At 40.1% G+C, this 17,968-nt stretch overlaps 1 protein-coding gene across 1 annotated transcript in view; it reads right to left on the bottom strand.

The window, feature by feature from the left end:
- Window positions 1-17,866, bottom strand: part of ccdc18 (coiled-coil domain containing 18) — a 35,538-nt gene extending 17,672 nt beyond the window's left edge. Inside the window, exons 1-11 of the mRNA XM_042703083.1 lie at window positions 17,856-17,866; window positions 16,337-16,376; window positions 14,347-14,421; window positions 14,094-14,197; window positions 12,947-13,043; window positions 12,739-12,860; window positions 8,728-8,998; window positions 7,027-7,114; window positions 3,307-3,524; window positions 2,343-2,453; window positions 1,502-1,612 (exon numbers count right to left, since the gene is read on the bottom strand). Coding sequence (XP_042559017.1) covers window positions 1,502-1,612; window positions 2,343-2,453; window positions 3,307-3,524; window positions 7,027-7,114; window positions 8,728-8,998; window positions 12,739-12,860; window positions 12,947-13,043; window positions 14,094-14,197; window positions 14,347-14,421; window positions 16,337-16,376; window positions 17,856-17,866 — 1,248 coding nt within the window. The remainder of the gene's footprint in view (window positions 1-1,501; window positions 1,613-2,342; window positions 2,454-3,306; window positions 3,525-7,026; window positions 7,115-8,727; window positions 8,999-12,738; window positions 12,861-12,946; window positions 13,044-14,093; window positions 14,198-14,346; window positions 14,422-16,336; window positions 16,377-17,855) is intronic.
- Between the last annotated feature and the right edge of the window lie 102 nt (window positions 17,867-17,968).

The following is a 17,968-nucleotide window of genomic DNA, read 5'->3' as shown; positions in this document are numbered from 1 at the left end:
ATGCCTTTGAGGTCATTAGCGCAGTAGTTTTAGACACTGCTTGTGCTTGTGTGTGTGTGTGTCCTTGTGTGTGTGTCCTTGTGTGTGTGTTCTTGTGTGTGTGTTTTAGACACTGCTTGTGCTTGTGTGTGTGTGTGTCCTTGTGTGTGTGTCCTTGTGTGTGTGTCCTTGTGTGTGTGTCCTTGTGTGTGTGTTCTTGTGCTTGTGCTTGTGTGTGTCCTTGTGTGTGTGTCCTTGTGTGTGTGTTCTTGTGTGTGTGTTCTTGTGCTTGTGCTTGTGTGTGTCCTTGTGTGTGTGTCCTTGTGTGTGTGTCCTTGTGTGTGTGTTTTAGACACTGCTTGTGCTTGAAATTCATGCTTGCTGGAAGTTCATCCATTGTATTGTTCTTGTAGAATTGAGCTTAATTAATCTTCCACTTCTTTGTGGCTAACTGACTGGACTCCCTGGCCCTCGTCATATGCAACATGCAATTTCTATGGTCTCCCCCTGGTTAATCTTGTGCTCAGGTAAAAGTGTAATTTCTATGGTCTCCCCCTGGTTAATCTTGTGCTCAGGTAAAAGTGTAATTTCTATGGTCTCCCCCTGGTTAATCTTGTGCTCAGGTAAAAGTGTAATTACTATGATCTTCCCCTGGTTAATCTTGTGCTCAGGTAAAAGTGTAATTACTATGATCTTCCCCTGGTTAATGTTGTGCTCAGGTAAAAGTGTAATTTCTATGGTCTCCCCCTGGTTAATCTTGTGCTCAGGTAAAAGTGTAATTTCTATGATCTTCCCCTGGTTAATCTTGTGCTCAGGTAAAAGTGTAATTACTATGATCTTCCCCTGGTTAATGTTGTGCTCAGGTAAAAGTGTAATTTCTATGGTCTCCCCCTGGTTAATCTTGTGCTCAGGTAAAAGTGTAATTACTATGATCTTCCCCTGGTTAATGTTGTGCTCAGGTAAAAGTGTAATTACTATGATCTTCCCCTGGTTAATGTTGTGCTCAGGTAAAAGTGTAATTACTATGATCTTCCCCTGGTTAATCTTGTGCTCAGGTAAAAGTGTAATTACTATGATCTCCCCCTGGTTAATCTTGTGCTCAGGTAAAAGTGTAATTACTATGATCTTCCCCTGGTTAATGTTGTGCTCAGGTAAAAGTGTAAAAGCCAGAACACACTTAGTGGGGCCGGGATGAGTGCAGCCATTTGACATCATTACCCAAAATGCTTTGCAAAGTCAACAACAACAGTGATGGCATACTAGATGAACTATTTTTTGTTGTTTTCAAATAGCCCAGACACATTTTGTTATTGTGTTCCTGAGGGCAACAGCAGTCTAGTTAAGGCCTAGTGGACCTCAATAATATATATATCTTTTATGAGTTTAACATCATTACACATAAAATGTGTGCAAAATCCCAATTGATATGTGACAAGAATTATTGTATGTTGACACAATCTTTTTTTAACGTGACACAGGATTTCAGGTGTTTACCAAAATGCTGATCCTTATTGCATCTTACCACTTCCATCATGTCTGTGTGTTTCTTCATCTTTTCAGAGCGGACTTCTTGGATGTTGTCAAGAGCTTGTTGAAACTCTCTTTGTTTTTTGTCAAGGACACTAATCTGATCCTGCAAGAGGAGAAAATATTGTTTGTTATAAAAGCAAGTGTCCTTGTGTGTATGTCCTTGTGTGTGTGTGTCCTTGTGTGTATGTCCTTGTGTGTGTGTGTGTCCTTGTGTGTGTGTCCTTGTGTGTGTGTGTGTCCTTGTGTGTGTGTCCTTGTGTGTGTGTGTGTCCTCGTGTGTGTGTGTTTCCTTGTCCTTGTGTGTGTGTCCTTGTGTGTGTGTCCTTGTGTGTGTGTGTGTCCTTGTGTGTGTCCTTGTGTGTGTGTCCTTGTGTGTGTGTCCTTGTCCTTGTGTGTGTGTCCTTGTGTGTGTGTGTCCTTGTGTGTATGTCCTTGTGTGTGTGTGTCCTTGTGTGTGTGTGTCCTTGTGTGTGTATGTCCTTGTGTGTGTCCTTGTCCTTGTGTGTGTGTGTGTGTGTGTGTTCTTGTCTTTGTGTGTATCCTTGTGTGTGTGTATCCTTGTGTGTGTGTGTCCTTGTGTGTGTGTGTCCATGTGTGTGTGTGTGTCCTTGTGTGTGTGTGTCCTTGTGCGTATCCTTGTGTATGTGTCCGTCCTTGTGTGTGTGTGTCCTTGTGTGTGTGTGTCCTTGTGTGTGTGTGTCCTTGTGTGTATCCTTGTGTATGTGTCCGTCCTTGTGTGTGTGTGTCCTTGTGTGTGTGTGTGTGTCCTTGTGTGTGTGTGTCCTTGTGTGTGTGTGTGTGTGTCCTTGTAAACTGTATGTAGTGTGTAATACCAGAAGTTCCTGCTCTAACTGACAGTTCCTCCTCGCTGCCTGTGAGTAGGCTGAGCTCTTCTCCAATAGCTGTTCCTGTAGAATCACCAGACAAGACTTCGTCTTCTTCAGCTGCAATAACACACACACACACACACACACACACACACACACACACACACACACACACACACACACACACACACACAAGGGGATTGGGGAGGTCAAAGTTATAACCCCCTCATATAGCTATTCATAAGGGATTATAATGTTTGGTAGCCCTGCAATCACATATCTATATACTAGGGCTGCCCAGTTCTATTAGAGAGACAAACATTCGTTAGAAGGTCGGGAATGGTCAAAAAGAACCCCCCCGGGTGATTAAAAGACGGGGGGTAAATAAAGAACAATTCTAACTGTAATGACCTGTTTGAATTAAACGTTTACAGCAAAGAGTATAGAACCTTTTCTTTATGATTTATTTAGAGTCACATCTACCAATCAGTAATTGAACACCTGATGATAAAGTATGATACCTAAACTGTCCACCTCTTGGCCTTCCATTACGTCCACTTGGTGACAGACAGACAGACAGACAGACAGACACATTTTCTCCATCGGTGCTTACTCTCTACCCAGCTATCTACAAACTGGCCAACTAAATGTAGCCAGACACTTCTTAACTGGAGCATGTGGTCAGCTGAGACAGCCTTGCCTGCTTAATTCTGTGACCATGTTGGTGACAAGATTGGGGGGGGGGGGCAGTCTGTCAGAAACAAGCTGATAAATTCAGACATACTGTATGTCAGTCAGGAGTAAGAATATTAATTAAACTCAATTGTATTGATTTATATAGCGGCAATGTAGCAGAATTTGTTTATACTTGAAAGTGTGACAGACCTATACGTACACACTTTCTCTTCACTATTGAGATAACTCCTATTGGCAGGAATATTCGGCCAAAACCAACAAACATCAGTCTTACCTCTTTCTCTAATGCTGCAGTGTGTGAGGCTTTGTCCAATAGCTCAGCATAGAGGCTCTGGTAGTGCGCCGCCCGCTGGCCAAGTGTAGTCTCCATGGAACTCAGCTGTGCCTGAGCGGACTGCAGCTGTGCCTGAAGCTCCCTCTGCTGCACTGCCTGCTGACTTCTCTCTTGGTTGGAGCTTTGCAGCACAGACAGTAGTTGCTGGTAGCACTGCCCTACAGGACCAATGACAAGCTGAATGAATCCACAGAGACCTGGGCCACATATAGCACATAAAATCACCCATATCTTTAGAATGACAACCCGTGCCTCGTTCGCATTAGGTTGAACTTGGGCTTATAGTTTGGCTGTGAAAACGGGGAAAAACAGCCTAAAAACAGCAATGTAAATGCAACATATGTTCCTAATATGGACAGGTCAATAATATTCCACTCCTAAAGTTCAAATTATTCCAAAACCAATCCCAAGAATGTGCCAGTGCTCAATGTCTGCATCACTACAGCAATGTCAATTGCAACCTGGAATATTTGGCACTGCTTAGAGCCCACACCAACAAGGCATAAATAATATCATAAATAATAACATAAATAATATCATAAATAATAACATAAATAATATCATAATTTGGTACTGCTTAGGGCCTGCCTGTGCAGGGTATTAGCAATGCTGGAACATGCCTCAGGAAGTCAGCATTGTTTAGGTTTTGTAGCTACAGCTTTTACCTCGTTTCATATTGAATTTGGCACAGTCTATAGCAGTTTAGCACAGTTTAGAGCACAGTCTAGAGCACAGCACAGTTTAGAGCACAGTTTAGAGCAGTCTAGAGCACAGTTTTAGAGAAGTTTAGAGCACAGTTTAGAGCACAGTCTAGAGCAGTTTAGAGCACAGTTTAGATCAGTTTAGAGCACAGTCTAGAGCAGTTTAGAGCACAGTTTAGAGCAGTTTAGAGCACAGTCTAGAGCACAGTCTAGAGCACAGTCTAGAGCAGTTTAGAGCAGTCTAGAGCAGTCTAGAGCACAGTTTAGAGCTTGGGCACAAGAAATGGCTGAAGAACTTAGCTGGATTGGGCATTGCTTAGATAGAGCCTGTATGTACAGTACATAAGCTGACCATACCAAATCAATGAAATCGAGGTAGTAAAGGTATCATTTATTCAGTATTTAATATTCTTCTTCTCTGATGTCCACATAGAAAGTATGTGACTTTGGTTGTGGGGAAAATTGACCAGATATTGTTTCACACGGCTATTTCAAACCCTGTGATTTGGCCCTAGGCAAACAAGCAGTTTTCCATTTTTGGTGGGTTCATTAATAATGATGAAGAGCTCTGATCTGATTGGCTGGTTTACAGCGTGGCATCGTGACGGCTGACACAGACAGTAAACTATCGAAATAAATTCCTAAAAACTGTGAGAGTTGAACCATGGAACATTTGGGCATCTAACCGTGTATGTTTGGGTGTTTTTTGGAGGAAACAGATCTATCGGTGTATGTTTGGGTGTTCTTTGGAGGAGGAAACAGATGTTGGAAACAGCCAGTTTCCACGCTTTTGAGTGGTACGTTTTGTCATATAGTGTTTCCAGTAACAATCTGACACATGTAAGTTAGCTGTAATAACCTTACTTCAGCCTATTAGCATAGTAATAACTTTGTTTTTAGCATTGTAACAAGAACATTGTAATTATTGCAATGCAGCTCTGACAACAATGGACCTCATTCTCGAACATAGTTAAGAAAAATACATTTCTTCTTAACTCCACTTATGAAGTTCTTAGCTAAGAACAGGATTTAAGAATGCGGAAAAGGTGTCGTAAATAGGCCATATTGGAGGAGTGCGCCCATGTTCTTAAGGGCTGAATATGTGAGAAATCGTTGGTGATTGCATTCACATAAATTCTACAGACATCCTCGGATCTAAATAATTATAATAATAATAATAATAATAATAATAATAAATACGAGAATATTTGTATCATTAACAATTACTTTTAACATTTATAAGCATGATTCCATACGAAGCATCGTGATGTCCTAAAATCTACACACACATCTACATCCTGCAACAGGACCTCCACCTCTGCACGGAAAAAGTTAGGTCTGTGTTTACTGGACCGGTGCTTGCTTTCCACTTTGACATGATTTTGATCAGTGTCAAGTTGATTTTGCGTTGCTTGTCGATTCTGCACACGCCTCTATCGTTGCATTCCCTTATAAGGAGCTGGCAGGGCGTTTAGGTATGCAAAATCAGGTGTACGAGAACGTTCAATTTAAGAATCAGTGCACAGCTAAGAACAATCCGGCGGGGATCTTTCTTAGGATTGGTCTTACGAAGTTTGTAAGAAGATATTTAAGAAGACACTATTTAGGAAAATGTTCGAGAATGAGGTCCAATGATTTTACAATGCTATAGTGGGCACAATCACATAAAATAATAAAAATAACTATAATAATAAAAACACACCATATGAAGAACATCTTATGATGTGTGAGATTGAAAATAAAAAAATCTTCATAAAGCCATTCTGTTGTTCATGTGTTTATCCAGTCTCTTGTCTACAATACAACATTGACACAGGGAAGCAGGCTAGCACTTCCAGACCCAAGGCTTTTTTTTGACTATGTTAGGTAGTCTGCCATGCCTGATATTTTTGTATATTTCACCTAACTAAAAACCATGAGGCAAAAGTGGCATTTATGATTATATTCTAGAACACCTCAGCAATAATAAAATGAGAGTAAAAGGAATGTAGTAAAAAACGTTTTTTATTAAAATGAAATCTAAAGACACTAAAAATGAAATCTAGTTTTAGAGGTGCTCAGACTTTGTACAAAAAACACATTGTTAATATTTTGGAAGTTTTCTTTTTTACTCTGAGCCCTGTAAACATAGTGTTTGCTCCACATAGGTGAGTTTATCATTCAGAAAGTGTGTGTGGGTTTCATACTACATTTGAGTAATATACAATGTAACACTTCCTTCACTTAGACCAACTATGCATATTGGATGAGAAAAGGTGTGAACATTCCTGGGACACTTCGGTCAAGAACAATGGCCATGACGTAATGGGCCCTGGAATGTCTTTGTTCCTACAGGTTTACTTGACCCAAATAGTGATCACTGAATTACCATCTCCTTATCATATGAATAGTTGTCATTTGCTAATGGGAGGGTCGAAACCTCACTCAGAGGCTGAAATTTGCAAGGGATTCGTAATATTGTCCTTACAAAGTGATTATTTATATTTTAGTTTCAAACTTTACATATTTTAAAAGAAAAGGGTTCAAGGTTGCTGTGGGTGTTAGTTTTATGTTTCTAAGACAAAAACTCGCAAATATATTAATCAAAATACCAAAAAGTCCCCCACGGGGCCCCTTGGGGCTGGAAGAGCTAGAGGCCATCACCTCACTAAGAGGCAGCAGTGCTTCTCAAAGTGTGATATTGAATGTTCATCAGCTCTTGTTCATTGGCCATTTCATGTGTGCAAAATAAAGAGTTGATTATTTTTCATATCACATTCCTAAAATAAGGCAAAGCACCCCGTTTCCACCATTTTGTATTGTTCCTACTCCAAATGGATGCCCTGTGCGGCATCTGTTTTCAAGCTCAGACTACAGGCCTCTGTGTGATGCAGCTTTCCAGACCAGAGCAAATATGTAGATGTGTGTGTGTGTGTGTGTGTGTGTGTGTGTGTGTGTGTGATGCATCTCAGACCCAAACCTGTTTGGAGGTTGACTTGGTCGTTGTTTGTTGCATGTGGAGCCGAGGTGAGGAGACAGGGATTTACACAGAAGACACCCTCTGTACCCTAAAACAGAAACAAAACACACACATCTTTATCAGGGCTTTACACAGCAGACTCCCTCTGTACCCTAAAACAGAAACAAAACACACACATCTTTATCAGGGCTTTACACAGCAGACTCCCTCTGTACCCTAAAACAGAAACAAAACACACACATCTTTATCAGGGGTTTACACAGAAGACTCCCTCTGTACCCTAAAACAGAAACAAAACACACACACATCTTTAGAAGCTATGTGATGCTAATGCTACCAAGATGGAGCAGAATCTCTATGGGTTGGTTCTCAGCACCTTGTTTAATCCTTAAGTGTTATAAAGGATTATAAAACAATTGGGTTCTATTGAATTATTTAGCTGTTTCTGATTGGACGAGAGACGTTCCATGAGTTGGAATATCCCAGGACATCCCAACTCGGACTTTTCACAGCTAATAATAAATCACTCCTCGATGAAACATTCTATAGCACGTTGATAAAATTAGGCGATAACCGTTAATTCAAAGTTCCAAAGGTTGACAATGGAACTATTTTTTTGTTGCGGAGAAACAATGGCGAAATAAACATTTTTTAATCAATAACTTCGTGTTTAAATGTTAATTGGTTGACTATAAAATGGTTTTATAAAAGCAATTGTTGCCTGCGCCTGCGCCCTGGGGAACTAACAAACTTTAGACAGCAGTTAAGTTAGAGAGACATATATAAGAAAAGAAAAGTAAGAAATAAATTCTCCATCCACATGTCAAGATAAATGTAATGGCCTCACAAACCACTGCTGTCTACAACACTACCTCCACACTTGCCTTTCGTAACAGATACATTATTACGACCTCCTCCGTTGTGGCCATGTTGTTGTAACAAATAGAATGGTCTTCATTTAAGCACTCTGATAGGCTAACCATTCATTTTAACCAATAGCCTTGATACTAATTACAGGATAGCTGAGTTTACTTGGGGTGCCTTTGTAAATTCAATCTGCCACTCTGAAACTGGATTGTAGTTAAAAAGAACATATATTTCATGTCTCCACAAATTAACGTTGTTATTGAAAAACACCATTCCTGTGTACCACCATTATGTCTTGGGGTACCCTTGCTGTCTTGGCTACAGTTCATATATCGCCTCTTAAGGAACCAAGTGGTACTGAGAGGCGTCTGACTGACACCAACTGGTTAGCATGCTAACTTTAGTAGATATCTGACTGACACCAACTGGTTAGCATGCTAACTTTAGAAGATATCTGACTGACGCCAACTGGTTAGCATGCTAATTTTAGAAGATATCTGACTGACGCCAACTGGTTAGCATGCTAACTTTAGAAGATATCTGACTGACACCAACTGGTTAGCATGCTAACTTTAGAAGATATCTCAGCACATATACAGTACACAGGTGACAACACAGTTATTTCTTCGCATTCTGTTGCTATTTCTAGTTCATTTTTCAATTGAATGCTTTAAACTAAAATATGAAGGTCACAGCAGTCCCAATCTTGTTTGAGACTGACAAAGAAGCTGATAGTAAAGGGTACTGTATGTGTGTGGCTGGGTAAAGAGCAGTTAAATCATATGATCATTATCAACTGTGTTATGGGCTGGTGTTCTGCTGCTTGGCCCTTGCCTCTCTCAGATGCAGACGTTGGAGAATCTCTTCCAGGCTGTGCAGCTCTGAAACCTTCTGCTGAATCTCCTGCTGCTGCTCAGCCAGACGCTGCTGCTGAAAGGCGATGAGTTGATTCAAATCCTGTTGCTCCTTCTTAAGATTCTGCACCTCTTCCTGCTGTTGATTTAACTCCATCTTCATGTCATGTTCAGCACCCTGCACCTGGCTCTGGAGCAGACTGCACTCCGTGTTCTGGGCCTCAGCACGCTCACACCTCTCCTTCAGACGGCTGATCCAAGTGCAAAAAATAACATAGAAGGAGTTCAGATAAACAAAGTACAAGAAGTACAAGAAGTTTCTTAGCAGTTTCCCTAAACAAGTAATAAAAGTATAATTAAATGAAATACTCAAAACTGGAGCAAAATAACAAACAATAATACATTTGTCCTTGCTGCTTTTGAAATAAGACAGTTTGATGATATAGACCTTTCAAAGTGGACTGTTACCTTCCTAGTCTGTGGAATGCTCACAAAAAGAAAAATAGGTGTTGTGAATGGTCCAACTACAAAAGTGTTTGGGTCTGTCAAATGAATTAACCTCGTTGTTATGGCACCACCCTTAGTAACATATGGCTGCCAAAAGAAACATAAACAAAGATGGAGTTACGTCAACCGTATGGAGAAAACAAATCGAGGGGTCAGAGAAAAGTTAAATGTGCTGTTTAAGGAAGAAGTTTATTTGTTCTTTCAAACGTCCTTGACATCCAAAAAGATTCGAAAGAAAAAAAACTGTTTTGTCAATTTGGGCCAATATCGGTCAGGCTTTGCTATAAAGCTGTAGAGATTCTGCATGGACCACCAGTCCACAACCTATAAGTAAACAGTTCAAATCTGTAACAATGTATCAGACAACATGAAGGATTAAACTTCTTAGATTCATGGAAGTGTGCTAATATGGATGAACTATCCAGGTCAACGCCAACTAGTCCTTACATTTTGATTTTGTCATATATAGCTTTCGAGGATGTATATTCTACAGAATCGCCTAATCATTGTTTGAGCTGAATAATGATTTTGCATAACCGCAATCAGAAATGTCATATTTCCATCACTATTGCCATAATAGCTTAGTAACTATCATTCTCAGCAATTTTTGTAATTTGCTTCCATCTTTCTAAATTTCTCTATTTATTTTATTAATATTGTATTATTGTTGTTGTTATTATTATTGTATAAACATTCATACTAAATTAAAGAAAAACTGTTAAGGGTAGATGTGTTTAAGCGGTTTGAGCAAGATGGAGAAACTCAGTAGCACTAGGTTTGAAGATGGGAATCTTTTATTTTCCCAAAGAAGGCCAAGAAAGGCAGAAATAATAATGAAAAAAAAACTTTTCAATAAAAAAAAATGTATTAAATTGACATAATAGCCAAAAAACAATGAATCAAATCTGCAGTCTACTGACTAATATGAGCAAATACTCTAGTCAGCAGGTAAATACAGAGAGCTATAAGACTTACGTTCCGACATCCCCAGCTCTCATGAATAACTGAAGAGTCTCGCTGAAATAAGGCCTGAACGTGCCCCTATAATTGGCACATGCCAATATACATAAACATACAGGGGTGTCTCCGGCAGGCAAAACCATTAGGCTTAAACAGCCACCAAACTTAATTCCAAATAGCTGGAAAATTACGCGATTACATAGCAAGCGCACATGCTTCCTGAAGGCATATCCAACAAGCATTTAACAGCCTAAAAACCTATAAACAATAATTCAGGTTAACTTCCGGTTAACTCGGAAGTCATAGTGTCTTTTAAAAACGGAGCAAAAAACTGTATGAGGTAGGGCTGAACGATTAATTGCATTTGCGATTTAATCGCGATATGATAGAACGTTCGCGATTAAAAACGTGGTCTAAAAAAAACGTTCCTAAGATGGTACATTTTGCACACAGTATTTAAAAAGTGCATGCCTCGTGTTTATTCTTACAATGACTTTGTTTAAATTACTTAAATGCACAGTGGCAAAGCCACCGATTTGTTGTTCTTGATTCTGTAATCAGCAGTTAAATAAAAATGTAAAATGTGGGAAATAATATTTTACACTAAATGTATCTAATATTGTGTTGGTCATATTTAAATCATTCATTAACGATTTGTTGGGAAAAAAATGTGGATAAAATAAAAAAAATTGCATATTAAAATCGCAATCGCAATATTGGGGGGGGGGGGGGGAAATCGCAATTAGATTATTTTCCCAAATCGTTCAGCCCTAGTATAAGGGTACGGATAACAAACATGAAACACACAAAGGCAAACAATTGCCCCCAGTCTCTGTCTGTAATGGAGGCAGCGCATCACAAAACAAATACAATTCCTCCCATAGACTTACACTGGGCCATTGTGACATCACAACGGGGTAATTAAACCGGCTTGTACCCGACGCCTGCACCAGCTTCGAGGCTCTGTTCCAGATGACGCAATAATGCCATTCTAATCTCCTGTTTAATGTTTACCATGGAAACCTGCCGTTGTTGCTAATATGGTTGCTGTAAGGTCGCGGTAATTAAGGATTTCACAGATGACAGAAGTGTCATTAACCTCAGAGGAGCTTTGTAACAACCCCAACTACCCTAACAACACCTTAGTAACCACCATGACTACACTAGCAACGCCTTAGCAACTATCTAAAATACCCTAGCAACATCCTAGCAAACACTCCCTAATTACAACCTAGCAACCACCATGCCATTGATGTCACCATACCAACACCTACTTCACCTACAACATGACAACAATCACCAACACCACCTTGAGTACCACAACGACACCCTGGCAACCACTTTAACGACCACAGTAACACATAAGTACCCATAAATAGCAACATCCCCAACTATCCCAGCAACACCTTAGCAACCACTCAACAATCTCAACTTCCCCATCAACAATATCTCTGTTTCAACCACAGCACATGCAACTACCCTGAACCACCCTGACCATAGTGACACTCTAACAACCGACTTAGCAACCACCTCAACTAACATATCAAAACCCTAGAAACCACCTTGACTAGGAACGTAGGAACACCTTTGCATCCCCCATAACTAGTGCCACCCTAGCAACCACCTCAACCATCCCAACAACCACTACCATAGTGATACCCAAGCAACCACCATAGCAACCACCTCAACTACCATACCAAGACTCTAGCAACCACTTTGAGTACCATAGCGACACCCAAGTAAACCACCCTAAACCACCCTAGCAACACCTTAGCAACCACCATAACTACTGAATCTGCTTAACAGGAAACTTAAAGGAATTTCAAGTTAAAGAGGAGCCTGAAATACAGACATTTGAATTATATTGTGATTATTCGGCCATCAATATCAACAGATACAAAAAAAAACTAATTTATAAGGAGAAAATATTTTGCCATATTGCCCCATCCTAATCAGGATTACAGTTTTCCATCACATAAGAATGCACTGGCCAATCACACGATCTACATAAGAATGCACTGGCCAATCACACGATCTACATCGCTCTCTGAACCTTCCTTCCAGCCACATATACTATTAGAATGTACATACAAAGCAAATGAACATCTCAAATGGCCCAGCCCTTCACACAGACTCCTCTCCTCCATAAACCCAATATGGCTTCTCCACTCCTCCTCAGTCTACTCCTGCCAAACAAGTCTGCATAGTTGATCCATGTACTCATCCTCCCATGCAAGTACAGGTCGAGGCTACACAGCATAGATGTCATCCACAACAAGCATGTTTATCTTAGGACTGCCAGGCATACACAAGTCACCTGATACAACCACCTCAGGAGATTCCAAGGAAGTTCGAGGCCTAAACAAGAAACAGTTTTTTTTAACCGTCATTTCTTTCCACTCCTCTTCAATCAGATGGGTCCATAGAACAGTTTTCTGGGATGGAATCTAGCTGAAGTTTTGAAGGAGACCATCCATAGCTGCATCGGCGCCCAGGAAACTCAACACATAAAAAAAGAGCTTACCGGATTGTTTGATGACTTTCATCTTTTTCTCTCTCCAGTGCAACACATCTCTTGTCCAACTCCATTCTCTCTCCATCACACACTATGAGGGTCTGTTTCAGCCTGCTCTCACTCTTCATGACCTAAGAGGGGAATCAGACATGGAAGACAGAGCTAGCGATGAAGATCAGGGAGAGGTGCTTGTGATTACACACTCTTGCTCTCTCACCTTTGTCAACTTTTCACCAACTTCATCCTTGTAGTTTTTCAATGTGACTGACAGCCTTTCTGCGTTGCTCAAGGCCTGGTTCCTCTGAAGCTCCGCACTGGAATGTGAAGAACCCAATAGTTGTCTTTGAGCAAAATTATATTTTTTGGAGCAATTTTGCAAATCTTAAACAAAGGCAGTTTGAGTGCATATTCACAGTCTAGAATTCTTAAATGTTGAGAATCCTTGTTATTGAAGTGAATACTTTTATTTATATTTAGGATATTTCTCTACAAGGGCTCACAAAACTGGCATTGGAACTAAGAATAATGTCTCGTTTACTTTCCTTTACTTTGATCTTGAGTCAAGAGATTCACCGGCGCTGCCAGGTTAAAAATGTGATACATTTATGAATGTCGATTACAATCTTCACATAACCTTATCATACAAAAAGGTTTGGTTACGTTTGGACCTTTACATCATAAAATATTGGCCATCGAGTCATAATGGGACATGCCTTCAAATTTGACTGACGCGTAACTCTGAAACGGTTTGACAAATCAAAAATCCAAAATACATCCATCTTCTACAAACGTTGTGAAAATTGGACGAACGGCCTCGGAGATGAATTGTCGGGCAAATTGTCAAAGAATCTCTGCGAACAGCCAGCCCTTTCAGCAATAACTTTCTGTGGCTTACCCTCCTCATGGAGGGTGTCAATGAGTGTCTTCTGGACAACTGTCAAGTCAGCAGTCTTCCCCATGATTGTGGTTGTGTGTACTGAACCAGACCGAGACATTGAAGGCTCAAGAAACCTTTGCAGGTGTTTTGAGTTTATTATCTGATAAGAGCTCTTCTCAGGTTTTTTGAGGTACTGGATTTTTGATTTCCATGAACTGTAAGCCGTAATCATCAAGATTAAAGGCTTGAAACATGCCACTTTATGTGTAATTATTGTAGAATATATGAAGGTGTCACTTTTTGAATTACATTACGGGAAAAGGAACTTTTCCACAATATTCTAATGTTTTGAGATGCACTTGTATACTGCACATAATCCAGATAATATGCTCTACAATGCAACACAGTCATGTAGTCATGTATGAAGTGTCTTGTAGGTATCACGTCTTGGCATTTTGCACAGTGGAGTTATTTTGATGACCATTACCGTTTGGCTTGACGGGATTTAATGGCAATTTCAGCTCTCAGTGTCTTCAGCTCCTGCTCCAGTGTCCTACCAGATCGTTGCTGTGCGCTGCAATAGGTGCACTTCTGGGGGATGCATTCACAGTACAGATCAGAGGGAACAAACACCTTCATTTTGCCATTTACTTCTAGGGAACTGATTCTGTTACCTTAGTATTGCTAGCACTGTTAGAACAGGGTATGGGTACAAAGAGGAATCAAGAGAGAAGTCTTACTGCTGTACTTTGTCCTGGACATCCAACTCCATCTCCAACCTTGGAATCTCTTTCCTCATAGTATACCAGCCCTTCCTACCATCAGTGGAGCACAGCACACAGGCATAAAGGGAAGCCATCAACATAGTGAGATTAACTATACCTGCTACCAAAACAAATCTTTAAAGTCTAACAAGGAGTTTACATAGACCTGAATAATGACATTACTATACACTACAATTCAAAAGTTTGGAATCACCAGGAAAATTACACTTTTTCGAGGAAAACGTACATTCTAATCTATCAAATAAAGTGCTAACTAAATAGGACATAACAAGGTTAGAAATAATGATTTCTGCTTGAAACAGCACTTCTGTGCTTGAAACTTTGCTTTCATCAAGTATAGTGATACTACACATTTTGTTAACCCCTTAGACATTTCTGAAGTTTCTGAATCTGCATAAATACTAAAATATGATCAGATCTTGACCGAAGTGATACAAATGTGTAAAGAGAACCCAATAGAACAAACAACACAATAACTTACAGATTTTTCCATCTGAGTTGAGAAAAAGGCCCAATATTGAACTTGAAAGAATATGAACCCCCCAGATTAAAAGATTAAAATAGGATAATTAGAATCAGATGCTTAAATCAGTGGGACCATCATCAGGTGTGAGTTAGGTGGCGCTATCCTACTTAAACACATAGATCTGAATCTTCAATCTCAAAGTCTAGCCTTCACCACATAGGTTTGTGTGTATGGCATGCCTCGATCAAAGGAGCTATCTGAGGACCTCAGAAAAAAGGAGTTGTTGATGCTCATCAGGCTTGTGGAGGTTAGGAAGTAAAACTGGGCAGATGGATTAGACCACGCAAATCCAGACTTCATGACACAGTTGGTGAAGAGCCTCTATTATGCACCTACTATGCAGTGGCAAAATACTGTGCAAGGTGTTTGTGAGATGAGGAGGTGGACGAAATACAGCTTTTTTGCTGCTTTGTGTTTCAACAGGTCAGAAATGTCCTGCCGCAGATGTTTGACAGGGATAGATGTATTGTTTTTCTTCCACCGGCCACCATTTTGTAATCGCATTTTTTTGTAAACATTTCTATTGTTTGTCTTGCCTAAAAAAATAAAACTACATGTAAACAATTTCCATAAAAATGATTCATTTATTCACCTAGGGTTATCCATTTTTTTCTCTCCCTCACACCTCATACACTTTAAAAGCACAGAAACAGAACTTAAACAGTCTTTAAACATCAAACTTGAACCAATCAGAACTTTAACAATCACACACACACACTTCTCTTTCCTTCTTTCCTTCCTTCCTTACTTTGCTACAAAATCCCTCCTGATCAGAATCGGAATCAGATTCTGTTTTCTCGGGAGCCTCCCATTTACATTTTTTGGTGCCCACAATTAAGCTGTTTGTCTTGCTGCTGGCCGAAGTTTGTTGCCGACAGTGGGAGCACAACTCTGACTGACTAGCTTACTCTCATCGAAAACTAGCCACCCGTAGTGTAAATAACTGCAACCATCGACATAGTTTTGTCTCCTTGCTCTACTTTCACTTGTAATAGTAAGCTTACAAGCACACTTAATACTTGAATCCTCTCTCCCCACTTTAACCACGATTAATTCTGTATCATGTATATAACACCTTTATGTTTGCATGTATCGTGTATATTTGCCACATGTATGCTAGCATGCTTATCCTGATACATGTATGAATTCATCTGCCATGTTTCTGATTTCCTCCTCTCCCTTCCATTTCCTTCACCTGGCCACCCCTAACAACCTCAGTTGATAAATATACAAGCCAAACTCCGCCCATGGAAGCCTAGAATCTCAGAAACAAAATATCACAGAGCATCGGCAGTGGTCCACTAGCCTTTTGCCATCATCAGGGACAGGGTTTTCACGAATTTTCAGGAATAGTTTTCAAACATATATAATGTGTTGCCAAACAAATCTCCGAATTTACTTTACCCGGATTTAACTTACCTTAGTTGGTATCTGTAGCCGACTTTTCGTCAACCTTGTCCTCGAAGACAGAAGTTATTCAGAATAAGTTATCCTTTCGCTGTTTAATAGAACCGACAGTCTACCAAAGTGGCGCCTTATTTACATATTAACAAGGGCAGTTTAGCAGCAGTCATTTATATGTATTCTAGTTCTCCTTGGGTGTGCATTTTCGTTGGAAAGCAAAATACGAAAAACAGAGAACGAGCCAGTGTTCATCAGAAGTTTAGTGACGAACTACATTAGACAAATGTAACGTTGACGTAGACGACCTGGCTATGGATACATTAAGTTACCAAACTTTAGTCCACATTGCCTGGTCAGGCTCTACTTCGAACTTGTGATGTGCCTTAAATTCTAGTCTGAACCAAAACTCCGGGGCAACTAACTACATGTTCGAAAACTAGGATAATGCCGACATATCATCAGGTTAGAGAATGGACATGCTCAGTCCTGTCAGTTACCAACGTTCACAATCAATTCGATCAGTTTGCTTAGGAAGTCATGTCGTGTAGCTTTCCATGAGTCGTTTTTCACGATAACGTTATACAAAAACTCGTCATTACACCACAGACTTCATCACAGGATTCGTTGAGACTTGTGAGCGTTATGCCATTCATAAATTAAACATCCGGCGTCCGAAGACGGTTTATAAATGTCAAAATAAAAGTCCGGTCTAAATCGTCCGGTTTCCTTGAAACCTCAGTTCTGTGAGGGAATGGAGTCATACATGACTCACATACCAGTCCCTCCAGTTTTTCCAATTCAGAATTGAAATTGGAAAAAGTGGATTCGCTATTGGATTCACAATTGAATTAAACGCAACATCAGCTACCGGTATTTATTTTTTGCATCGCTACATATTTTCTTATTTACCGCATACATTTTGCTTAAAATAGCCTTGCATGTCAAATTGCAACTTAAATTATGTTATTCTGCCTTATTTTTAGTTGTACAATTGTAAATAGTGTTTGAACATGATATGAAACATAAGGCATGTTGTTGCATCCAACAGTTTATTCAGCCATTCGTCTTGCACGGAGATGGTGTTTAAAAATGAAGGCCTGTTTCTAAATTCATGCATAGGCCTATTGATGGGTAATTTCAGCGAGTAGAATATCAGTGAAGGAAGGCCAGGAATGGTCAACACATTTTTAATGATCATGGAACAATGTTTTGAATATTAAAGGAACAATATGTGATGTATTTAATGTACTAAATCAAAACATTTAATTACATTTTATTTCTATTGCGTCAATAACAATTGAAATAGTCTCTAGCCGATTTACAGAGCCCAGAGCCTGAACCCCCTGGAGCAAGCCCCAAGGTGTCTGCACCGCGTGAGAAGAGGTGTATCCAGGACTCCTGCACTGCTGTGTACCCCCAGATACTGCACAGATAACTGGGTGTGTCTGGGAGTGTGCTGTCCTGTCACACAATATGTGCCATGTTTAGGGGCCTGTCTGGAGCCATTCGTTGCCATGGTGGCATACATACATACCTGGTAGTCATGGTGATTGTAGGAGTACGCTGGGTTGTGGGGGTGTTACAGAGGTAGTCATGGTGATTGTAGGAGTACGCTGGGTTGTGGGGGTGTTGCAGAGGTAGTCATGG

The sequence above is a fragment of the Clupea harengus genome, chromosome 22, assembly GCF_900700415.2.
Source record: "Clupea harengus chromosome 22, Ch_v2.0.2, whole genome shotgun sequence".
NCBI lineage: Eukaryota > Metazoa > Chordata > Actinopteri > Clupeiformes > Clupeidae > Clupea > Clupea harengus.
This window is presented reverse-complemented; position numbering and strand designations above follow the sequence as displayed.